Genomic DNA, 26177 nt, shown 5'->3' with positions numbered 1-26177 from the left:
AATCTATGGGGCATTGCCAAGAGAAAGATGAGAGACATGAGACCAAACAATGCAGGAGAGCTGAAGGCCGCTATTGAAGCATCCTGGTCTTCCATAACACCTCAGCAGTGCCACAGGCTGATAGCTTCCATGCCACACACCGCATTGAGGCAGTAATTACTGCAAAAGGGGCCCAAACCAAGTACTGAGTACATATGCATGCTTATACTTTTCAGAGGTCCGATATTGTTCTGTGTACAAACCTTGTTTTATTGATTGCATGTAATATTCTAATTTTCTGAGATGGTGAATTTGGGGTTTCCATGATCTGTACGCCATAATCATCACAATTATGACAAATCACTGCTTGAACTATCTTGCTTTGCATGTAATGAGTCTTATCTCATATATTATTCACCTTTTAAGTTGCGTTACTGAAATAAATGAACTTTTGCACGATATTCTAATTTTTCAAGTTTCACCTGTAGATAGAGGATATGTACCTTGTCCTGTTACTGTTTTATAATTTATCGTCATTTCCTTTAAGGTATAAAATGATGTCTGATAGTGCACAGCTCCAGACCCCATCACATTTTAAAGATGTTTGAAAAGGTTTTTGGGTTATTTAATCTTTTTCAGCTAAATATTTGCATCTGTTCTGGGGGATCCCTATAATAGTCTGCTCCTCACTCCCAAAAATATTATCCTTCAGATGTAAATCTGTTCTGAGTTCCTTTGGGACAACTAGATACTAAGGTGTTAAATGTAAGTAATTTCAAATTAACAATAGTAACAATGAGAAATTAGCCCAAACATGCATTTAAGAAGGAAAGACTGCATAATCAGAAAAACAGTTCTGTGACTAAGATATGAAAACATGCTGTTGAACATGGTGTCTTTGCTACAGTAACACTGATGACGTTACCTAGTTTAATGAAATATCTGCAAGAAAACAACCAAGCTTAATTTCTTTTAGTTTAACAGATAATCTGTGCTACCAAAAGATGCTTTTTCTTCTTAATTCATTCAAGGTAGATAGGGGGGAAGATGAGAACAGTTTGTGTGTTACCCAAACTTGGTAGCATCATCCGTGTCAGTAAGGAGTGAGGTTTGCTCTCATTTTATAGTCTAGTGCAGTGTTTCTCAAACTTGGCGACTTTAAGTCCTGTGGACTTCAACTCCCAGAATCCCCCAGCCAGCATAGCTGGCTGGGGAATTCTGGGAGTTGAAGTCCACAGGACTTAAAGTCGCCAAGTTTGAGAAACACTGGTCTAGTGACTTGCCCTTGTCAGTGTAGGTCTTGGAGGTTCTTTGGTTTGTTCACTGTTGGCCTGTTTAGCAGTTCCTTGATTGAGGTATTGCTTGCTTGCTTGTTGGTCTGATGTTAATCTTGGAATTAATCTAAGGTCATCTGGGTGGTGAATGCTGGTGGGAAGCTTGTTTGGTTTTTTGTTCCCTTTTTGGCTTGTTGATTGTCTCTTTAGTATAGATATTGTTTATCTCTATGTGTCTTATTGATGGCTAAATTGTCAGATTGCCAGGCTTCTAGAAATTCCCTAGCATTATGGGATTTGACTTTGTCTAGGATGGTCCCAATTTCCCAATTGAAACTATTGTTAAGTCTGTCCATATGTTATGAAATTAAAATAATTAAATTAAATTAATTAAATTCATGTCTTCTGATTAGTTGGTGTTCATGGGTGCATTTTAACGAAACATCGGCGCCTAGGAGTAGAGCCTTCTCTGTGATGGGCCCAACCCTCTGGAATGACCTCCCCCCCGATATCAGAACCATCACCGACTTCCGCTCCTTCCGACAAAAACTGAAGACTCACCTGTTCCGTTTAGCCGGCCTGGCCCATTCATAGTCTTATTCTACCTCCTGGCAGATATTTTAATTGGGTATTTTTAGGGTTATTTAAATATTGTTTTTAACTGCTTTGCTTTTTGTACAGTTTTATTGCCTCCTCTTTTATGTTTATGTTTGTATTTTCTAGCTATTGATGTGTTTTATCTGACTGTACACCGCCCCGAGTCCCTTTGGGGAGAGGGGGCAGTATAAAAGTCCAAATAAAAGTAAAGTAAAAGTAAAGTAAATCTGCAAGGAAACACCCATGCTATGCTTAGAGAGCATCAAGGACTCCTCATTTCAACCCTGAGCTACAAATATTCTTTTTTTTAAATTGGATTCTCATTGTTTGTCTTGGTGCTAAAATAATTTAATATACTTTGTTTTTTTGTGGTTAATTTCTCATCAGCAATATACTAAGCACTAATGTATAATCTTGATAATGCCTTATCCACTTAATAATAATAATAATAATAATAATAATAATAATAATAATAATAATAATAATGACTTTCGGATGATAATAATAATTACTTACTGATAATAATAATAATTAGTATCAACTAGGAAAAAAAAAACAAGCCACAATGGCTGATTGTACTCAATACACTAAAGCAAAAGCAAAACCATCTTTGCAATGTATGAAACACTCCTCTAAATGGATTTCTATGTAAAATAAGCCAAACGGGGGACTATGGTTGATATCTTTTTTTTATTTAACTTTTTGCAGTTCTAAAAGACATCTTTGGAATAATCATTATTTTTCTGCAAGGAAAGGTGGCTGATAATAATATTGTGGCCTGCCGTCTTACATTTCTTGCAGCTTGCCACTACACAAAAGGACCCTTCATTTAGGTAGGGCATCTAGTGTAATGTGTCTTGATGTGAATAGGAGGAGCAGATGGCAAGTGTCTGGCAATTTGTTAAACAGCGCAGCCTGTAAAGGAGTGGAATGGCAGCACGTTGCAGAGTCAAGCTGCTCGTGTCATGTTCTTGCTTCAAGTGGTTAAGCCAGCTGGATCCAGGGTTTCAAGACTGTACACGTAGCAGCTTCTACTTTAGCCTGAGATTACTTTAAAACACGGAACAACATCTCTTGGCCTGCCTGTGAAAGATCAGGATCCACACGGGGTCACTTTTTCTACTGGACCACTGCCATTTCGAAAGAAAGAAAGAAAACAGCATTAAGGAGATTTGTGGTGGTGGAGAAATTAAAGGAGAAAGACAAGGGATTGCAGATAATGCAAACTGCAGGTGATTTTACACTACAGCCAACTGTTTTATGTGTGAGGCTTATGACTAGGAATTGTCCGAGCTACAATATTAGTTGCTGAGGGTATTGGAAATTTTCTGTCTAAGAGCCGTAATTTTTCTTTCTTACAAAATTGCAGAGTTCCTTTTGAGGAGGGAATGCCCATATGCAGCTTAAAATTCCTTGTGTGTCCAATCAACATTGGCCAATAAAGAATTCTGTCCTGTCCTGTCCTGTCTTATCCTATCCCTACTCCTACTCCATTCTAACTATGTCCCAAATGGAAGAAGATGAGCATATGAGACCAATATTAAAAAGACAGGTCTGTTTTCAAACAAAGAAATTCAAAAAATTGAAATGTTCCCTTGTTTGTTCCTTTCTGGTATTTACACAAAAGGTGGTGCATCTTCTAAACAGCTTGGTGCCCCCTAGTTGTGCTATGGAACTCAATTTCCAGAATTTCCAGCCAACTGCCTGGGGAATGTGGAGTTGAACTCTCAAGAGAACTGAAGAGTACTAGGTTGGGAAATGCTGTTCTAAGGAGGAGGAGGAGGAGGAGGAGGAGGAGGAGGAGGAGGAGGGTGTTTAAAGGAGTTTTTCCAACTTCTCTTAACAAATGTCTTGGCATACAGATGATTTATGATACCTCAGTCCCCATCTTGATGGCAAAAGTGGTCAGAACTGACATCTGCAAAGTTCCTGTTGGCCGGGTTAGACTGCTGCAGGCAGTCCTCTTCCTCTCTTACCAGGAGGAACTATTCTCCCTGGGATATTTTGACTTGAGATGCAAGAGAAACCAGATACTTGGCTTCCGTAAAGGCATTAGCCAGTTCTGTGCCTGACCCACCCTTCACAAAGTGCCATTCGGACATTACGCAGGCTCTTTCTATACCAAGTACCCTGGTCTGGGAGTTCTGCTCCTACTTGCTCTTGCCTTAGTGACTTTTTGATTGGATTATTGCAGTAAAAAAAAAAAAAGGGGGGGGGAGCGGGCTGCTGATGTGTTGAAACTGGGAAGGAAATGTATTGCTGGTTCTGCTCCAAGTGTGCATTAGTGGTTTTGTTTTTGCCAACAGGGTTTTCGCATGGCTACTTTCTGCTGCCGTTATTGCTTTGGGAGGGAGGGGGGACAGTGGTATTTTGCGTACTCCATGAGATGCTTCCGGGTAATAGCCATGACTGCCAGCAGTGCTATTCCCTTGCATTATTTACTGTATGGCTACTGGGGATCCGGGACGAAATTGACAGGAGTTCTGCCAATTTTCCCATTTAATTCAAGTGTGGGAGGCCTGTCTGCCAGTCCTCGGGAAGAAGGGAAACCTTTGCCCCCAAATAACCCAGTTAGTAGGTTGGTGAGGTAGAGGATGACTTGAGAGGAAAGGAAAAAAGAGCTCACTCTCAGGGCCCGGTGCAGATTTTTCTTTCTACTTCATCAGTCGCTTTCCCTATTTCAAATCTGAACCAACCCAGAAAAATAATACCAATGCAGATTTCTGCAAAAATAAAGATACAAAATGTGATCTGTGCTCTTGCTATTTTATATTCCAAAGTGTCAGTTTGTTTTATATTATGATTTGCATTTCCTTTAGTACAAATAGTCCTCAACTTAAAGCTATTCATTTCGCGACTGCTTGAAGTTACAAAGGCACTGAAAAAACTGACTTACAGCCAGTCCTCCCAGTTACAACAGTTGCAGCATCCCCATAGTCAGGTGATCAGCATTTAGGCACTTGTTAACCGGCATGTAGTTATCACAGTTGAAGCATCCCGGGGTTGTGTGATCACCTTTGTGACCTTCCCAAACAGCTTTTGATGAGTAAAGTCAGTGGGAGAAGCCGGAATCTCTTCATGACCATATGATTCACTTAACAATTGCACTAATTTGCTTAACAACCATGGCAAAAGTTGTAAAATCGGGCATGGGGAAATTCTGGTCCCAGTTGTAGCTGTAAGTCAAGGACAACCTATAGTTAGTACTTTCTCTTAGGGGTTCATTTTGTTAATTTACAAGGTAAATTAATTAGGGAGTGAATATCCTTTCTAAAAGTATATTCTCTTACTTTATGAGAAGTGTACATCCAGTGGGATGAAAAGCAGATGAATAGATATGTTTGCAAAGGAAAGAGGAGATCTTGTGTGTAGAAGCCGATCAATTCATGAATGGTTTGAGAAACAGAGATAAACTTCTCTTCTCCCTCCTTCATTGAAACTTTGCACACAAATGAAACTGGTCCATCTAATGAGGCAGTCTGGTACCTCTTCCTTTCTGTAACATGTGATCGATTGCTACTGGCAGGAGATCTGTGGCGGATGGTCTGATGCAATCACTTTCTTCTAATGTTAACTTTCCCTTCAACTGACCTGAGGATTCTGGGAATTATAGGGATCATTAGATTAGGGAAAGCTGTTAGACCTGTTATTTTCTCCATAGGACGGTTCACAATAAGTATTACTTCATATTTATGGGTTGGCTTCACCACCATGTAGAGGTAATAGAGATTGTAAAATCCAGGCTGTCCATGGAACCTTGGGCAGAGTTAAATTTCAAATATTGCCCAATAATTCTTGAAGTATCTGGGTTGGGCAATTGGCAGTATGTTGAGATGAACCAATATCAAAGCCAGAAACTATGGATAATCCATAGTTTAGTTACCTCCAAGACCAAATTGGGGCCAGAGCAAGAACAAGGTGCAAACCAGAGAACAGATACAGTCAGATCTCTTTTTAAAATTTCCAGTAGAAATAAGAATTCTGAAATTCTACTGCTCTGTGGCCAAAAAGATGCAGTGATCAATCTAGGAGGAAAAAAGTCCACCTAGGACAGTCTTGGGCCCACCAGATGCATGGATTTCAAGACCCAGAATTCCCAAGCAGTATAGCTGAAATCCATGCATCTGGAGAGTGCCCAGGTTGATGAGGTGGAAAGTCTGAAGAAAGCTCACAAAAAAGGTTGTGTATAGTTCAGTGGTTTACTACAGGAAAGCACACAGAGATCTCCAACAGGAAGAACCTAACATTGTCTTAGTATGAATAAAAGTAAACACAAATCACATATTTTTCATCCTAGTCAGTACAGTAGTCCCAAAGGGGTCTTTTAAGAGGCAGCTGGACTTTCTTGTTTTTCTTTGAAGAAGTTTTGCTTCTCATCCAAGAAGCTTCTTTAGCTCTGACTGGATGGTGGGGAATGAAAGGATTTAGATTCCTTGCAGACAGCTGGTCATTTGCATCCTTTTTAGAGAGGCATGAGGCCACTTGGCCTTTTATAACCAAGTGTGGCATCTGGCCAGCTGATCACTCTGATACTGTGTTTCTCTGAAAATAAGCCCTAACGAGTCCTTTGGAGCAAAAAAAAATTATTTTCAGGGAAACGTGGTATAACAAAGGATCTTTAAACAAAAAAGAGGCGCATTTACTTCAATATGAAAAACAGTCATATTGTGAATACCTCATAGCCTCTATCCATTCTTTTAGCACTGACTTCATATCTAGATATGAAATGGGATATAGATCCAAATTTGGGTCAAATAAGACAATGTTAGATGTGATTGGCTGTTTTCCATGTGAATATCCAGTTGATTTTTTTTAATTAGATGTTACTCAAATAAAATTTGTAACTTCTGCCTGGTCATTCTACTGTATTATTCCTTGTCTGTCTCTTAAGTGTTTTGTCAGCTAGAATTGGAACTTCATCCCTGATGTTGTGTGATTAAAAGCTCTCCCATCTCTTGCTGGGCTTTGGGGCTGAATCAGCTTAGCAAGGGATTTATCAGAAGGAAAAAGACTATTTTAGAAATTTCAATGTTCAAAGATAGTTGTTTTGCAGTGGATACTATTCTGCTAACAACTTAGTTTGAAGATGCCTGTAGTGTAATTTGGGTGCCATGCCAACTCTTTCTTTCTGCATCCTTTATTTCACAATAATACTGAGACAGCCGTGATTTCCTACTTCCCAAAAGACAGGTTGCACAAAACACATATTTTTGAAGACTGTTTTTGCAAAAGAGAGTTTTGACCAGGAGAGGGCATTTGTCAGCCAATGGAAATATTCTTCTGGCAATGGTGAATCTTGCAGTTATTTTACTGCATTGCCTCTTAAGAGTGTGGTTACATCAGCAGGGTTTGCCATGAATAAAAATATCTTACCATGCCTGGTTCTTCGGTGAAATCCGGAAGAGGTGTTCCTGCCCCCCGCCCGCTAAGACGATGACTCTAATAGTACTGTATTTGTTGGAGTCTATGTGAGTAACATAAAAGGCTAAGAAATGAAAATTGATCTGTTCTGCCTGTACATGACAATGATTACCGGCATCTGCTGATTATTGGCATGTGCTACTGTCTTGTTTTCATGAATGTCTCGTTTTGCAAGCCCTTTACACGCATGCACGCACGCACGCACACACACACACACACACACATCTTTTCTCTGCTGCGGATGTGCCTTGCAGAATATGCTGATCTGTTACATTAGGTTTACAAGTAGTCACTCATTAAGAAAAGAAAGCATTGAGAATGGTTTTCGACAACTATTTCAAGGCAGAATCTCAATTCCGAGGAAATAGCCCTATGCTAGTATTAGGCTGACTGTTCCCAAAGCTGCTTTTTCAGGAGGCAACTGGACTTTTTTGCTTTTTCTTTTGAAGACGTTTCACTTCTCATCCAAGAAGCTTCTTCAGCTCTGACAGGATAGTGGGGAATGGAAGGATTTATATTCCTCGTAGACAGCTGTCATTTCCATTCTTTTATACGGTTCGGGCTTGAAGCACTTGGAGGGTCCTTGAAACACATTGAAACACTTCTAAAAGGATGCAAATGACCAGCTCTCTGCAAGGAATATAAATCCTTCCATTCCTCACTATCCTGTCAGAGCTGAAGAAGCTTCTTGGATGAGAAGCGAAACATCTTCAAAAGAAAAAAAACAAGAAAGTCCAGTTGCTTCCTGAAAAAAAACCCTTTGGGACAACCATGACCTGGATGACTGAGAATCTCTACAGACTATTAAACTGTCTTCCTGTCCACTGAAGTACAGAAATGACTTGTTGTCAGCATTTAAAACATCTTTTTTCTGAAGCCAAGTAAGCATCTTGTGGAAGAGTTCACAAGCAGAGGCTTGCTTCTTTTTAGATTACGCAGTACACAAGGTAGATAATAATCTAGGGTCTGTTTATAAAAAGATTTAGAGCAAGGGTCCTAGAACTACAGCCAGCAGACCACATACGGCCCATAAAAGCCATTAATCCAGCCCATGCAGGACCATGAGGCTGCTCCGCCCACATCATCCCTCCCACCACCACCCTTTGGCCGAGCGCAGGACTTATGTTCACAATCCCTGTGGGCTGGAACTGGAAGGTAAGGCCAACAGTTTTGGCTGCAGAAACATTCTGGAGATGGGGGGGATGGGGCACACAGATGCTCTGGCAGACCAAAAACAGGCGGTTTTAGCCTGGTTTTGGCCTCCAGAAGATAGAGATAGATAGATAGATAGATAGATAGATAGATAGATAGATAGATAGATAGATAGATAGATAGATAGATAGATAGATAGATAGATAATGATGATAGATAGATAGATAGATAGATAGATAGATAGATAGATAGATATAGATGATTGATAGATAAATAGATAGATAGATAGATAGATAGATAGATAGATGATAGATAGATAGATAGATAGATAGATAGATAGATAGATAGATAGATAGATAGATAGACTTGTTAATTGTAAGCTCCTTGGGACTGAGAAGAATTGCTGCAAAACTGAGTTTCCTGAAGTGAACCAGTAAGACTCCTAAACAACTGAAAAAACAATCTAGTAAAAAGAAAAGTCAATCAAAAGAACAACATGCAAACAAAAGCAAAAAAAAACACCACCAGGAGCAAAACAAATGAAAGTTTAATTTATGTGCATTGTTTAGTGGACTGTTAAATTGGTTACGCCCACCTGATGACATGACCACCTAGCCACACCCACCCAGCTGGTCCAGCCCCACAACAGTTTGAGGGACCATGAACTGATTCCCTATTTAAAAAGTTTGATTTATAGTGTCAGTAAAGATTGGATTTGAGTTGCAAAAATCCAGAAGACTGCTATGCAGCAACAGGAATTACATAAAACCCTTGCTTTTCATTGCTATTTATTTGGTGGCTGTTCTTGAGTTTTGCAGCCACATTTTGTGATGATTTTAATCCAGACAGATTATAACAGCCATGTTTTACATTATGCTATTTGCATATACCACGTCCTTCATTGGGCATTTTGTCATTCACTATTATGAGAAATCTATGGGCATTTCAGAGAATATTAGGACAGATTTTGGCATGTCCATGTAACTCACGCACAACAGTGGCTTAGAGTAGAGGATCTTATTTCCGCCTCTCCAGAATACTGTAATCTCTGCAAGATTTGTTGTGGTGGCACACAACTTTGCGGCAGTGTTCTCATTCTCTCATGAAGGAATTTTTAATGAACTTTTTTGGAACATCAGCCTTACTCCTAACATGATCACCAAGTTTTGCCAGAAAGCATCACAAGAATCCTTTAAAAATGTTATAAAATGAGCAAGTGTCCTCAAATTACAGATAAGGGATTAAGATTGGTACTGATTATTTTTCAGGAACAATGCAACATTTAATCTCCAAAGACTCCCTTCCTTCCTTTTACGATTTTTGAGGTGCATTAGCAGTCTATATAGTGTGCAAGCCAGCCTACTGTCAAAGATTTAGAAGAGCATTTTTGGTTCTCCGCCTCCTCATTTGGTATTTGATGATAGGTATTTGCTGAAGTGCAGATTTTAGTATTTTCTGGAAGCACTTGATGCTCACTCAAACCTGAGCACCTGGTAAAACTATTCCATCTATTTGTTCTCAGAATTATCAGAAAGGGAGGAGAGAGAGAGAGAGATTTAGGAGTAATGGTATTGCTTCTTACTGAATTTCAGTTAAGTTTCCCTACTCCCCTTTTTATAGATGTTTTGTAGATATGGTCAGGGGATTTGGAAATGATGATAACTTGGCCTTATTGGTGTTCCTAGATAATTGGGATACTGGAATTATAGTGGAATACTGAGTAATTTTTAATATATTAAACTATTAGTGACTCAACAGAGGACAACAAATACATTGAATAAATGTTATTGATGTTTAAATGTATTTATGAAGAAGTGACAAAGAACCATAAGGAGACAATGGTGTTGTTTAAAGACAAATATGTGAATGTAGAAGAACCCCAACAAATTGGGGGGGGGGGAGGGAAGATGAGTACAAATTGGGAAAATAGTATTACACACACTGATATATAATAGAATTTATTATAATTACAGTGTGCATGTTAAGGTTAGGAGTTAGAAGACTATGGTTATGTATATTTAATTGTATTATTATTGTTAGCGTTGTGTAAAAAGTATATTGACCCAGTCAAAACACTGACCACAAAATATGTATGGCTGTTAAAGGAAAATTACAAATAAAATGTGTGTGTGTGTGTGTGGGTGTTGCCCGCATATATACATACATATATACGTACAGCCTTGCTACAGAGAGAGGAAGGTGGAGAAAGAAAAATATAATGAAGAAGAAAGTGTTTAACATTAGCATGTGCCTGTCATAAAGAGAAAAATCTGTTTAATACAAGCTCTGGGAGATACACTTGGGCTTTGGCTGCTCCCCTCAAGAAGGTTAATCAAACAACGGGGTAGGTCACCGATACCCTGAGGTCACAGGTAGACATGCCAAGACTGCAAAATGAGTTTATTCAGCTGATGGTGAGGAGGCAGCTATGGCCACACCCCAGCAGATGAAGTTTCAGCTTCCAGTGATTTGTTTGCTTTGGACATAGTGGATGGAAGCACAGGCTGAGAGGAGACATGTGTAGCCAATGGGCATGGCTGACTCATTTCTGTCAGGATTGTTTTCATGGCTTCATTTGTTTTGTTTTTCGTGCCACCCCACATTTTTGCTTTCACGAGGGTGGCAGAATGCAACCTATGCAGGCGGTAGAAAGATTAAAGCGATTGTGAGCTGAGATCAAGTCAGTGAAAGGTAAGCATCCTTGCCAGGTACTGTTTTTGTTATGATGCTGGAGATATATAGTCCCATCAGCCTAATCTTGGCTGATCCAACCTGTGACCTCTCAGGTTAGACCAGCAGTTGTATATGGCAGCTCTCCAGGAAAATAAGTTGGGGGGTGGGTTCCACTGGCTTATCCTGAGATACCAAAGAATAAAACAGGTTGTTACACACTTAACAAGTTATACTAATGTGGCTGATTGGTAGGGTGTGCTCATTGATTGGCAACACTGCATGAAAAAACTTTACCCATTAGTAGCCAATAAAGGTGCAGTTAGAGGTATAAAAAGTGCCCTGCACGGACAGACCAACATGTCTATGCACAGATTCACATAAAAATATGTATGTAGAAATCACTTGCCTGCTATTATTAGCAGTGGTGGTTTCTGGATCCCGTTCCAACTGGTACGGTTGGAATGGGCCCGGCAGCGTCCACATGGACGCATGCAGCTCCCACATGCATCTTAGCACATCCGCGAGCCTCCGAGCTGCTCCGTGGAGCGTTGCGCAGGTGCTCTACACGCCATGCTTGGAAGCGCGGAAGCCTTAAAAGACAGGTAAGGAGCTCAGGCAGGCGGGTGGGCTCTCTGGAGCACCGTACCTGAACAGTATCCGGTGCTCTGGGCAGGCTCCGGTACGCCCGTACCGGGGCATACCGCCTGCAACCCACCACTGATTATTAGTAACCCTGGCTTGATTGGCAAATTACTGTAATTAATAACTGTTCTCCATGCAACAAGCATTTCTCCATGTCACTGTCAGACAATAGAGGGGAGCAGAATAGGCTTTATCTCTTTTCCTGTTGTTCCAATTATTATGCTTTGTGATGTGCTAAACATCTGTTGCAGAGGTGGTATTCAGCCAGTTGGATTGGTCCACCCGAACCGGTAGCAGAAATTGCGGGTGTGCCCATCCGGCCCACACATCCCACCCCGGCTCTATGTCGTCCTATTTAGATACGTTTTTGAGGCCGGGTGCATGCGTGGAAGGCCGGGCGCATGCACGGAGTTGGTAAGCATGCGCGCGGGGGCAGTGAACAAAACGGGGGTAACAAAACGTGAAAATCACGGCTGATCACTTTCATAACTCACATGGAGTCAAGCTCAACTGAAGGGTACCTTTTCTTTTTTTGGTATTTCATAGTTAAAAGTACCAGTAATTGGTGAAACCTTATATCGAAAACATAATATGCAATAGTACAGCAATGCATCCTTACAGACTTTGAAGTGTAGATACCTACGAAAAATATGTGCTGAATTAATGAAGGGAACCATGTCAACATATTCTGGAGCCAACAACCTACAGTATGTCTTTAAAGGGAGATAATAATCTCTTCTCCTTTAAATACCAGGAAATCTGATTGCTGAGTTAGTTCTCTCTCTCTCTTTTTTTTAATCTGTAAATAAATCACCTAAGACATCAGTTACAATGCATAAAAAAGGATTTAAAAGGACGTTAGAATTTAGCCTGAAGCTCTGCTTTGTAGAGTACTTGACCTTTCCAAGTCCTGGTATGCTTTGATATTTAAATAAATAATAAATAATAGCAAGATATTATGGTAAGTATTCTTAGCGTACAGTATTGTCTGCCCCTCTACCCCCCCTGCCTCTCTTCCCGCAGGATCTGGCAGCAACCTTACATTCTTTGCAGCTTCCTGGTTTGTTTTTGTAGCATTATATGTGCTTGCATTCACACAAGGCAGTAATCTGTCATATGATTTGTTTGATTTTGATATTATACAGTGTTGAGCAATTCAGTTGTTTCTAATGTAGCTGCCTGGGGTTAAATGGTACTGCTTGCATAAAAGAGATCTTCACAATAAAACTGTCAAAATCTAAGTGCAGATTAATATTTCATCAATGACTTTTCAATTCTAAAAGGTTCTGGGTTTCTTAGGGAGATCTTCCTCATGCATCTTTCCCAGAGCTTCCTCTGCCAAGATCTTATAGTGATCTTCCTATTAATTAACGATTGGAAAACTAATCCAGCTCAACCAATGACTTATTTAGGAGATTCCAAGCAGTCAAGCTCATCTTAGGCCAGGGGTGTCAAACTCAAGCCCCTTGGGATGGATGCAGCCAGTGGGCTGTTTAGATCTGGCCTGCAGGACCACCCTGGAAACAGCAAAGGATCACCTGCAGTGCCATAGCCAATGAAAATGGAGCTCGGGAGGGCCCACCCGACCTCCGTTTTCGCTGGCAGAGAGCTGCAGGAGGATGTCGCAGCCGAAAACGGAGCTCAGGAGCCTGTCTTCACCAGCAGAATGCTCTGGCCACCACAGGTGCCCCCAACACAAATGATGTTGAGTTGGCCATGCCCACCCTAGCCCCCCAAGGTCAGACGCAACCCTGATGCAACCCTCAATGAAATTGAGTTTGATACCCCTGCCTTAGGTTGTCTCAAATTTGTCTGAACTTCCACAGCATAGTTGGAAGATAACTTTAACTATAGGTCAAGAGCAGGGATCTCCAAGCTTGGTGACTTCAAGACTGGTGGGCTTCAACTCTCCGAATTCCTCAGTCAAGTCTGAAGACCTGTAGCAAGAGCATGGAAATTTCAAGCGTCTGAAGACTTCATGCTTGTATTCTCTTTCTGCCTTGCAGATGTCATGGAATCCTCAGTATCGGAGTTCTAAATTCCGCCACGTTTATGGCAAGGCCGCCAGTAAAGAGAACTGCTATGACAACGTGCCCATCACCCACAGTGTCTATGACAACCAGTTTTGTGCTGTCAATCCTCGTTTTATTGCCGTGGTGACCGAATGTGCAGGTGGAGGCGCCTTTCTTGTTATACCAATCAGTCAAGTAGGTATTTCCAAGCCTGTCCTATATAACTGGCTTATTGATGTGTGTGTGAGTGGGGTGGAGAAAGGCATGGGAGGCCAAATGTTGATAAAGCCCAAATCAGTAACTCGTTTTCAGTGAGGGCTTTGTTTTTACCCTGAATGGTGACTTGAAAAATTAGCACTATTGTCTGCAATAACTCCATAAGTTGATACGCAAGCAGTGAGTTCATTTATAGTCCTTGACTTACAACCATTGTTTAATGACCACTTGAAATTACAACGACACTGGAAAAAAAGAGACTGATGACTGTTTTTCACATGACTGTTGCAGCGTCACCATGGACACAAGGATCAGAATTTAGATACTTGGAAGCTGTCTTACATTTATGATGATTTCAGTGTCCCCGGGTCATGTGATGATCCCCTTTTGCAACCTTCGGCCAAGCAAAGTCAACAGCGAAGCCAGATTCATTTTACAACCATGTTATTAACTTAACAACTACAGTGATTGACTTAACTGTGGCATGAAAGGTCGCCAAAGGGGGCAAAACTCATTTTACTGTCTTGCATAGCAACAGGAATTTTGGCCTCATTTGTGGTGATAAATCGTGGATTACCTCTGTCCCTTTCCTTCCACAACACAATCTCCTCATGCTTTGAATTGTTCCGTTGTCTGCACCTCTTAAACCCAACCGAACTTCAGTTTCTGTCTGGTTTTGTTCTGAACTAGGCTTCCCAAAAGCATGAAGCCGACCCCTCATCCCGATAAAACCCCTTTTATTTCGTTTAAAGTGAATTCCTCTCCAGCAAAGTCCCAGCCAACGGTCTTTCAGGAGATTTCACAACTACAGAGCTTTATCAGGCTTGGAGAGTTGCCAGGCCGATATCTTCCAAATGCAACTCTGTAGTAGACAATACTTGGCAAGAAGTCAGGAACGGATCTTCACCCTAATGAATTGAACTAATTGTCTCCTGCGAACTCCCCTCCCCTTTTGCTCCTCTTTATTCCCTATGGGAGGGGCCATTCACCGTCTACCTGTGACTTTACTCCCGAGTTGACCATTGTTCCTTAGCTGTTCCTTTCTCCCGACAACTTTGCTCATGTGCACACTGGGAACAGGCTTCAGCTGTTCTGCTGTCCCACTGATATCTGACTCCCAAGGCAGCTGATAACTGTCAGAAGGCCCTGGCCGCACCTCTCCCTCTCAGTGACGTGCGGTGAGGTTTATGGCTGGTGAGGCAGCAATTTTTTTAGGCTTGTGGACTTCAACTCCCAGAATTCCACAGCCAGGCATGCTCAGTTCCGATTTAAAGCGACAGCATTTGTTTTTCTCCTTTGCGAAAGAAGTTGACTTCTTTCTTTTTCTTCTCCTTTCCCCTCCTTCCTCCCTCTCTCTCTCCCTCCCCCCCTCAAACACACACACACACACACACACACAAACACACATGTTGGATTGGACTATCTCTTCTACCCCCTTCCCTCTCTCTCATTCACTCTCTCTCAAACACACACACACACACACACACACACACACACACAGTGTGTAAGGGGGATGCAGGAAGCCAGTGAAAGAGCCATATTGGAGCACACACACTTTCCCCCAGCCCCGGAAGGATCCAGACCAGCTTCACTGATTACAGGTTTGAAAAGGCAACGTGGCTCTTCCTGCAAGGGAGAGCACAAGCGAGCCAGAGTCCTTCCCTCCAGCCTTTGCCCAAAGCCCCGCACCAGGAGGATGACGTTTGAATTCCTCCCCCACCCTCCGACCCACACATACCTTTTCCAGCTGTTTCAGAGAGGATTTCAACTCTGCTCTTGCCTCGGGTCCTCTGAAGAAGCCCCGCCCAAATGAGCGCCCTCTACTATGAGGCAGGAGAACTGGGTGCCTCCCCTACGTCAGGAATTTTTAGGCTTTTAACCCTTGCTTAACTTAAGGGTTAAAAGCCTAAAAATTCCTGATGTAGGAGCGGCACGCAGTTCTCCTGCCTCATAGTAGAGGGTGCTTTTAGAGGCTTTTTTAAACAGTTAAGCAGAGTCATCCACGGTGAGGCAGCAACTAGCGCAGCCTGACCTCAGCTCTCGCCTTTTTCCCTTTACATTTATTTTTCTTTTCATGATGACAGTGGTGAGGCTGTGCCTCCCCTGCCTCCCCTGACTGCACGTCACTGCTTCCTCTGATGCAGAGCTCTCGTCAGAGACTTCCCCAGACTCCCGAACTGGCCCATGTTCCTCCCCAAACTCCTCACTGGCTGCTGGCAGGCCAAAACGCTTTGATAAGTGGTATTCCAGGAGCCCTGGTGATATTTCAGCCTGGATGTAAAACCTACAAAATCTGGGAAAATTTACGACTGGGGTGGATAAAATCCTGTTCCTATTAGGGGTTGCTTGTGATGTCAATGTTATTTTATTAATCTCCTGGATTTCATTAAGTGCTGTAGTTGCTTAGTGTAATTTTGTTATAACAAATGCAAATTGATCTCCATTTACCTAAGGGCAAAGAAGAGTAGGGGCAGGACTCCATGGTCCCATACATACATGGTCCAGTTTGAAAGAAAGGATAGTTGTGCACAAGAGCAACTCACCTCAAGAGTGAGAAATCTTTCTGGGCCCATTCTCCTGTTCCTTTAATTTTGGCATGACCAACTCTTAATCCCTGATACTATTTTATACTAGTGACACCGATGCTAGTGACCGTTCAAAGTTACAACAGCACTATGACAGTTTTCACACTTACAACCATTGCATCCCCATGGTCACCTGATCAGAATCCAGATGCTTGTCAACTGACTTACATTTATGACGGTTGCAGTGTCCCGGGGTCATGTGATCACCTTTTGAAATCTGTTCAGCAAAGCCAATGGGGAAGCCAGAGTCACTTAACTGCCGTATTACTAACTTAGCAACTGCAGTGATTCACTTAGCAACTCCGGCAAGACAAGTCGCAAAATGGGGCAAGACTCGGTTAACAAATGTCTCATTTAGCAACAGAAACGTTGGGCTCAATTGCGGTCGTAAGTCCAGGATTACCTGCATTTTTTTTTTTTTCTCATTTCAAGTTTTAAGTTCCTCGGGTAAATAAGAGAAAAGCAACATCATTAAGATGTAGCAGAACGAAATACAATAGAAGGGGAAATAATATAAGGTGAGCGGTATCGATTGATAATTGCTATTGGAAAGAACAGGAAGCTCCTGTTTGTATTGCATTGTGTAAATGTGTTGTACGTCTTAAGTTTTGTGTCTGTGTATTTTACATGTTTGTTAATAAAATTGAAAAATAAAATAAAAAAAGATGTAGCAGAACAAAACTGTCCCTGGGACATGTTTGTTCAGCATTTAGGGAAACTTCACTTCACAGTTTATTCTTATGGAGAAAATAGGAGGAGGAAAGAGTATTACCAATGTTCGCCACCTTGAATTACTTATAAAGTGATAAAGGTGGGATAAAAATGTAATATAAATAAATAAATAAATGTGAAATAACCTGTATATGCTCTACATAAATAACTCATAAAGGAGACATAAAGTTTGCATATAGCCCTAGCCTTCAGTGCCAAGGTTCTGATACTTAATAGAAATGGACTTTGCTAGATGGCAGCCTTGCATTGTTTAATGTATTTGTTTTACAGTGTACTATGGGGAAGGACTTCTTTAATAACCATTAACTATAAGGAAGCTAGCAGTAAGACATACAGAGGCTGCTTTCTGCTCCAGCCACTCATGTCCCTTCCTCTAATCTACCCTGGTACATCTGTATGACTCCTTAGTGGCCTGGCTCTGCCACAATTTGATAACAGTCTTGCTCTGTGCTGCCTAAGTGTTACGTTTATAGTGAAGCTGTTATTTTTTTCTTATTTCCTTACTTTACTTACGCCCTACTTTTCTGCTTTGGCAAGTATTTAAGCTGGTGAACAAAATATGAAAACAAAACTTAGAAAGTTTCAAATGAAAAATAAAATTATAGATATCAGATTTTTTAAAATTAGTTATTATAACACTATATAACACTATTTTATAACACTAAAATTACCTGATTAAAAAACTGGGAACCCACGTGCATCTTTGCAGATGTTCTGTGGAACAGTGGGGTCCAGAGATGCATATCCAAAAGAGTATATTTCATGATTTGGGTACAAGACATGAGAAGACTCTCTTCCACGTGCTATAAATAGAAGCTTCTCTTCGTAGTGGGAGTCCTTGATCCTTGGACCTAGATCTGGAGATGGAACAGCCATGTATCTCCTTATTCCAGGGGTGTCCAAACTTGGGAACTTTAAGACTTGTGGACTTCATGCTGGCTGGGGAATTCTGGGAGTTGAAGTCCACAAGTCTTAAAGTTCCCAAGTTTGGAACTTTAAGACTTTAAGACTCTTCTCCATGATAACAAAATACAAAGACTACAAATAAAAATAGAACGATTGTGGCAAAGGCCAGTTCGCCCGAACCAGTAGTTCAAAAATGCTACCGGTTCACTCAAACTGGTAGTAAAAAAAAATGCTACCAGTTTGGCCGAACCGGTAGTTCCGACGATCAGCTGTGCGACAATCAGCTGTGCCGCGTGATTTATATTCGCTACAAATCAGGAAATCCTGCTTTCTAGCGAATCTAAATCATGTGGGACAGCTGACCCCCCCCGCTGTTCTACTTATTTTTCCAGACTCAGAAAAGGCTTCTCAATCTTCCTTTTTCAGCGCTGCGCGGTAGCGCCTGCGGTGCGCATGCACGCGAAGCAAACCAGTAGCAAAGCAAACCGGTAGCAGACTTCAGAGCATTTCACCCCTGGTGCAATCCCAAAACAATTGGAGCACCACTTGAACACCATCGGCATTGACAAATTCGCCATCAGTCAATTGCAGAAGGCGGCTTTACTTGGAACAGCTTACATCCGGCGGTGATATATGTAACACAGTCAAACATCCAAATCTGCCTATCCCAGGTCCTTCGTAAGGACTCAATAGGTAGACAAAAATGCCAAGCCCAGTCTGAACACCTGATTGATGATCATCAATAATAAATATGATAAATAAGCCTTTTCAGAGAATTTTTCATTGTAGAATTCAACTTTTCCATTTGTTTTTAGACAGGAAAACTTGACCCGCATTATCCTCGCATCTGTGGGCATAAAGGAAATGTATTAGACATCAAATGGAACCCCTTTGATGACTTTGTAATAGCATCGTGTTCGGAAGATAACACAGTAAGTCAGAGTTACGAACCTTTGCCTGAGTCAGGCAGAATACCGCCCAATTTCTTCACAAACAAAATCAGGAGCACAATCTCTCAAGTGTCCTTTTCTGGTTTGTTATTACAGTTAGTTAAGTCTTTACAGCTGGATAGCATAGTCTACTTCATGCCCATGGATTTTTAACCACCGTTGTGAATGGTGGAGGTAGCCAGATCAAATAAAATCTGATGTCACGAGGACAAATGATCACTTAGCAGCATTCCATGGACTCCATAAAAGTTTGTGTAGGATGTCCAGTGAGTATTGTGACATTGCAGTGCAAGCTCTGCCCCTACACATGGGTGTGTGATGTCATGATGCATGTTCAAAAGGGACAAAATATACATTGCAATTCATCATTTGCCTCCCCCCACCCCACAGATGCCCCATTATCCCTTTTAACTGTGAAAATGAAACTATGCAGAATCCATGTGCCAGATTCTGACCTCTTAATGCTATAGAATAGAATAGAATAGAATAGAATAGAATAGAATAGAATAACAGAGTCCAGATGATTAGCAGGCTGAACAATGTCCCACCTGCATTTTTCTAACATCATTTTTCCAAGACATTCCAAAAGATTGCTTAAAGTCCCCAAACAACGTTCTAGTTTTGGATTAGAAGTTTGGGAATCAGGTTCATAGGTGCCCTTGAGCAAGATTTGTGTACTCTCTCTCTTTTGGTTGTTGAGTAGCTAAAATGCCATGCTTTGGAGAAAAAGTGGCAAATAAATTGTAACAAAAAAGAAGTGCAAGTGAAGAGAACATTTCCTTTGGAATGAAACATTTTTGATACGAGATCTCTCTCCCATCCACCCACAAATGCAGGGGCTAAGAATAAGCAAATGCCCTTTTTCATTTTGATGGATGCCAAGGCCACCTTCTGCTATGTCTTTCTCCTTTTATTATTGGTAATCCTGTGTGTAGTACTGGAACATGAAATAACAAAGGACCTGGACACGGTGAAGGTGGGGAGGCACAAGAGAGTCTCTTGTTCCCTTCCCTTCCTTGATAATCATCTCTCCATTTCTGTAAGCTTAGCAGTTGATTAATGTTGGTCTTTCAAGCCACACTGGTCTACAAGGAGAAAGCCTTAGAAATCAAAGTAGCTTAATTTTACCAAAACTGGGTCACTAATAAAGGGAAATTAAGTCCTGATTATTCATTGGCTCCAGTTTCCAAGATACAGCTTCAAGTCAAAATTGCATCAAAATAATTCAAAATTATGAGGGGGATATGCGATTTGCTCCATAGGTTTTCTGCAAAATGTGATATAGCAATGAGAATGGTGGCACACCAATCATTATAAATTTATCTTGTTATCGATACCAATAACTTTCCATTCATTTCTTGGTTTTTCGTGTAACATTTTAGTGCTTTTTTCCTGAAAAACTATATTCAGTATCTGAACTGCGCTTTTTTGGCTTTTCTCTTGTGAACTACAGTAGGATCATCCCTGGGGAGATTCCAGCAGTAATCAGCAAGCATGGATGGACTTCATTTCCTTGGTATCTTTTCTCCATGCCTGCAATATCCTGGTGGAATCTCTCTCCATGCTCATCACTCACTGCCCCACAGTTCAAAGGGAAATAGTCTAAATGCGAGTATAAGAAGTGAATTTTCAGTGACATGTTTGCACCAAGTGTTTTATAGGATCTAAGCAAGTTTTCTGTGTGTTTTTCATAGACCTCTGCCCTGCTGTTCTCAAAGTGAAGATAAATTTATACACTTCCAAGTGGTACCATTTTCATTGTTCTGTCGTACTTTGTTGAGAAGTCACAAGGCATCATGATCATTAGATACCTCCCTCCCTTGTAGGCAAATATACTCGCCGGTGTATAAGTCTTTATTGTGAAATCTTGAAAACTGACCAGTACCTTTATCATCTGTTTTCTAATTCATCTAATCAAAATATGTAAAATGAATACATTGTATCGCAAAGGTTGATAATTTACCAAAATTTGTAGACCAGCGCTATTGCTCTTGAATGCTGCTGTGTTGAATGAGATAACCTGGGTTAATGGAGCCTTCTTGGATTGTGGCTGCATCTTCTGTCTTGTAGGTTAAGGTCTGGAATATCCCTCAGCATTTGCTAACCAAAAGCATCACAGATGCCCATAAGGACCTTCTTGGCCATTCCAGAAGAGTGGGGCTTATTGAATGGCACCCAACTGCAAGTAACATCCTCTTCAGCACTGGTTATGATTACAAAGTGAGTTGAGATCTTAGGAGCATTCATTTCAACCCTGAAATACTGCTAGGCTTCTGCATGAGAGTCTTGTGAAGGAAACTTGGGTGATAGAGGAAAAGGAGCATATATGCCACAGTGGAAGAATTCCATTCCAGTTATCCTATTTCCCTGAAAATAAGACCTCCCCAGATAATAAGCCCAATTGGGGGTTTGAGCGCATGCGCTAAAATAAACCCCCCACCCAAAATAAGCCCTCCCCGAAAATATTGTAGCACAGCAGCAGCCATGAGGTGACCCCGCTCGCTGCCTCCTGCACCTCAAAAATAATAAGACCTCCCCAAAAAGAAGGCCAAGCACTTATTTCGGGAGTCAAAATAAAATAAGCCCCAGTCTTATTTTGGGGTGAAACACGGTATTTATTTCAATATTCAGTGGTGATAAAGTGTACATTGGCCATGCAAAAGGAATCCAATCACTTTACATCTTGAATACGAAGTGTTTTTAGAGTCAGGCAGCACCAAAATAGAATTAAATAAATAATAAATAGTTTACCTTAAAAATCTATGAACTAGATCTATAAACTAAGTAAGAGAAAAAGGCATTCTTTGGTCATTTCTTTCCTTTGAAATCACAGCATTTGTGATATATCCTAGAACTTGACAGTCTATATCCGTGATGGCGAACCTATGGCATGCGTGCCACAGGTGGCACGTGGAGCCATTTGTCAGGGCACGTAAGACGTTGCCCTGCCAGCCAGCCAGCATGCATGGCCGACTGATTTTGGCCTTTTGAGGCCATTTTTCGCCCTCCAGAAGCCTCTGGAGTGCAAAAAAAACGGCCCAACAGGCAAACCGGAAGTTTAGGAATGTACTTCCGGTTTGTTCGTGGGGCCAGTTTTAGCCCTCCAGAGATTTCAGGAGGTTTTCCTGAAGGCTCCGGAAGGCAAAAAAACAACCCTGCGAGCAAACCGGAAGTGACTTCCGGGTTGCTTGTAGGGCCGGTTTTAGCCCTCTGGAGCCGTCATGGGCCTTCAGGAGGCCTCCCTGGAGGCTCCAGAGGGCAAAAAATGAACAACCCTACGAGCAAACCCGAAGTGACTTTGCAGGGCTGTTTTTTCGTGCTCCGGAGGTTTTAGGGAAGCTCCTGAAGCCTCTGGAGGGCCTCGGGGGGGGGCTGTTTTCACCCTCCCCAGGCTCCTATAAAGCCTCTGGAGCTGGGGATGGCAAAAAAGCACACCAAAAATGGGGGGGAGCGCTAGTCATGCGCGCAGGCGTGTTGGGGTTGTGCGCAAAGCATTATGGCGTAGCACACCCACGCGCGACCCCCCTGTGCTCCTCTACTTTTGGCATGCAAGCCAAAAATAGGCCGTCACTGGTCTATATACAGGTGAAACTTGAAAAATTAGAATATTGTGCAAAAGTTCATTTATTTCATGCAACTTAAAAGGTGAAACTAATATATGAGATAGACTCATTACATGCAAAGCAAGATAGTTCAAACCGTGATTTGTCATAATTGTGATGATTATGGCTTACAGCTCATGAAAACTCCAAATCCACAATTTCAGAAAATCAGAATATTGTGAAAAGGTGCAATATTCTAGGCTCAAAGTGTCCCACTCTAATCAGCTAATTAAGCCATAACACCTGCAAAGGGTTGCTGAGCTTTTAAATGGTCTCTCAGTCTGGTGCAGTAGGAATCACAATCATGGGAAAGACTGCTGACCTGACAGTTGTGCAGAAAACCATCATTGACACCCTCCATAAGGAGGGAAAGCCTTAAAAAATAATTGCAAAAGAAGTTGGATGTTCCCAAAGTGCTGTATCAAAGCACATTAATCGAAAGTTATGTGGAAGGGAAAAGTATGGAAGAAAAAGGTGCACAAGCAGCAGGGATGACCGCAGCCTAGAGAGGATTGTCAGGAAAAGGCCATTCAAAAGTGTTGGGGACTTTCACAAGGAGTGGACTGAGGCTGGAGTCAGTGCATCAAGAGCTACCACACACAGACGGATCTTGGACATGGGCTTCAAATGTCATATTCCTCTTGTCAAGCCACTCCTGACAACAAACAACGTCAGAAGGGTCTTACCTGGGCTAAAGAAAAACAGACCTGGTCTGTTGCTCAGTGGTCCAAAATCCTCTTTTCTGATGAGAGCAACTTTTGCATCTCATTTGGAAACCAAGGACCCAGAGTATGGAGGAAGAATGGAGAGGCACACACTGCAAGATGCTTGAAGTCCAGTGTGAAGTTTCCACAGTCTGTGTTGATTTGGGGAGCCATGGCATCTGCTGGTGTTGGTCCACTGTGCTTCATTAAGTCCAGGGTCAACGCAGCTATCTACCAGGAGATTTTGGAGCACTTCATGCTTCCTTCCGCAGATGAGCTTTATGAGGATGCTGACTTCATTTTCCAGCAGGACTTGGCACCTTCCCACACTGCCAAAAGTACCAAAACCTGGTTCAATAACCGTGGGATTACTGTGCTTGATTGGCCTGACCTGAACCCAATAGAGAATCTATGGGGCATTCCCAGAGAAAGATAAGAGACATGAGACCGAACAATGCAGAAGAGCTGAAGGCCGCTATTGAAGCATCCTGGTCTTCCATAACACCTCAGCAGTGCCACAGGCTGATAGCTTCCATGCCACGCCGCATTGAGGCAGTAATTGCTGCAAAAGGGGCCCAAACAAAGTACTGAGTACATATGCATGCTTATACTTTTCAGAGGTCCGATATTGTTCTATGTACAATCCTTGTTTTATTGATTGCATGTAATATTCTAATTTTCTGAGATGGTGGATTTGGGGTTTTCATGAGCTGTAAGCCATAATCATCACAATTATGACAAATCACGGCTTGAAATATCTTGCTTTGCATGTAATGACTCTATCTCATATATTAGTTTCATCTTTTAAGTTGCATTACTCAAATAAATGAACGTTTGCACGATATTCTAATTTTCCGAGTTTCACCTTTACTGTTCTATGACAGCTATAAAGTTTTGATTTGATTTGGATGTTGTGCAAATTACACTCCCCACAGAATTAAAGCTTTGCTCCCAATTATTTTAAACACTCCCTTTCTCATCCTTCTCTAATCAGCCATGGTGTTAGATTTAAATGAGATAGTATTTGTTGGTGCATCACATTTGGGGCACAGTTGCTGTATAGTTCTTTTGTAGTCTGCTTGGTCAGTGGGTGGAAAATTTAGAAAACATTCTCTGATACCTGTATTTTTGTCACAGGTCATGATCTGGAACCTTGATACCAAAGAACATACAATTCAGACGCCAGTAAGGACAATCGGCTTCCATACAGATGTCATCCTTTCCATGTCATTCAACACGGATGGCAGCCTCTTAGCCACAGTCTGCAGGGACAGGAAAATAAGGATCATTGACCCGCGAGCAGGAACCATCTATCAGGTAGGTTGGTTGGGGAGAATGATTGGCATGAACAGTAAGGCTGGTTCTAACTAGGAAAGAGGCTGTTGTTTGTGAGTGGGATCTACGGGATGGTTTTAGCCAGAAGGTGAATTGCCTCTTTCTTCAAAGCAGCACTGTTAGAGGCTAGTGGACTGTTGTGATCTAGAGATGGAGCTCTCGCCTCACAAGCAGGAGGTTGTGAGTTCGATCCTAGGTAGAGGCAGATGTAGGGTCTCCTGCTTGGGCAGGGGGTTGGACTAGATGACCTGCTAAGTCCCTTCCAACTCTGTTAATCTGATAAGAGGCAAGTTATCCAATTGCAAAGACTGGCTCTAAACCTGGACCAGATTTACAATTTTTGGAGAGTCAGACAAACCCAAATCTACAGCCATGTCATGTTCTAGAGATGGGAAGGACTTCTAAAAAAAACCACTTCCTGAGATTCCAGAATTTGAAATGAAATTCTTCCCTTGATTTATTTCAAATTGTATTAAAGAAAAGGCGCATTGAGTCTTCTAGCCTCATCTTAAATTCAAAAGATCTTTGCAGGTGATAACACTTGTTTTTCGTTAATATGGTTGCTTTTCTGCATTGCTAAGAATCGTGAGTCATGCATGTTAACTTTTTGTGTACAATTTTGTTCTCCACTCACATAAATCTGTACCACCTAAGAAAAAACTCACTTGCTGGTCTTCTTATAAATGCTATCCAAATGTTGCTAGATCTTCAGACCACAAAAATATCATGGTAAGGTAAAGGTTCCCTTCGCACATATGTGCTAATTGTTCCCAACTCTAGGGGTTGATGCTCAGCTCCGTTTCAAAGCCGAAGAGCCAGCACTGTCTGAAGACGTCTCCATGGTCATGTGGCCGACATGACTAAATGCCTAAGGCGCACAGAACACTGTTACCTTCCCACCAAAGGTGGCCCCTATTTTTCCACTTGCATTTTTACTTATTTTCTAACTGCTAGGTTGGCAGAAGCTGGGACAAGTAACAGGAGCTCACTCCATTATGCGGCTCTAGGGATTCGAACCACCAAACTGCCGACCTTTCTGATCGACAAGTTCAGTGTCTTAGTCAATGAGCCACCACGTCCCATATCATGGTAGTTTAATATTAATTGATTAAATTTATATGCCACCCATCTCACCAATAACGTAACTCTTCTCCAATAATTGTCATTGGGCTGGACCCACTATTTTACATCAGCATAAATAATTCGGGCAATGAGTTATTTCTTTAAAAAAATTGCTGGCCAACTAAAATGTATTTCTGTCAGAAGCACCCTTGCCCCATTCGATTGCTTCCCTATCGAGCCTTAAGGATTCCTTTGAGATCCTATCTCTGCAGTGTTAAACTTTCACTATGCTTTAGTTCTGAAATGTTTTCAGATACTTCCTCTCAGTCTTCTCT

At 41.6% G+C, this 26177-nt stretch overlaps 1 protein-coding gene across 2 annotated transcripts in view; it reads left to right on the top strand.

Moving 5' to 3' along the window:
• Positions 1-26177, top strand: part of CORO2A (coronin 2A) — a 73557-nt gene that overhangs the window by 31591 nt on the left and 15789 nt on the right. The window contains exons 1-5 of one of the 2 annotated variants that reach the window (XM_081941687.1): positions 10923-11114; positions 13745-13945; positions 19005-19121; positions 21210-21359; positions 24583-24762. In XM_081941687.1, coding sequence (XP_081797813.1) covers positions 13745-13945; positions 19005-19121; positions 21210-21359; positions 24583-24762 — 648 coding nt within the window. In that variant the 5' untranslated portion in view covers positions 10923-11114. Of the gene's footprint in view, positions 1-10922; positions 11115-13744; positions 13946-19004; positions 19122-21209; positions 21360-24582; positions 24763-26177 lie in introns of those variants that run through there. The other variant, XM_081941686.1, reaches the window with a different exon arrangement.

The sequence above is a fragment of the Natrix helvetica genome, assembly GCF_964273705.1.
Source record: "Natrix helvetica genome assembly, chromosome: 2".
Classification (NCBI taxonomy): Eukaryota; Metazoa; Chordata; class Lepidosauria; order Squamata; family Natricidae; genus Natrix; species Natrix helvetica.
Note: the sequence above shows the minus strand (reverse complement) of the source record. Positions and strands in the feature narration are given on the sequence as shown.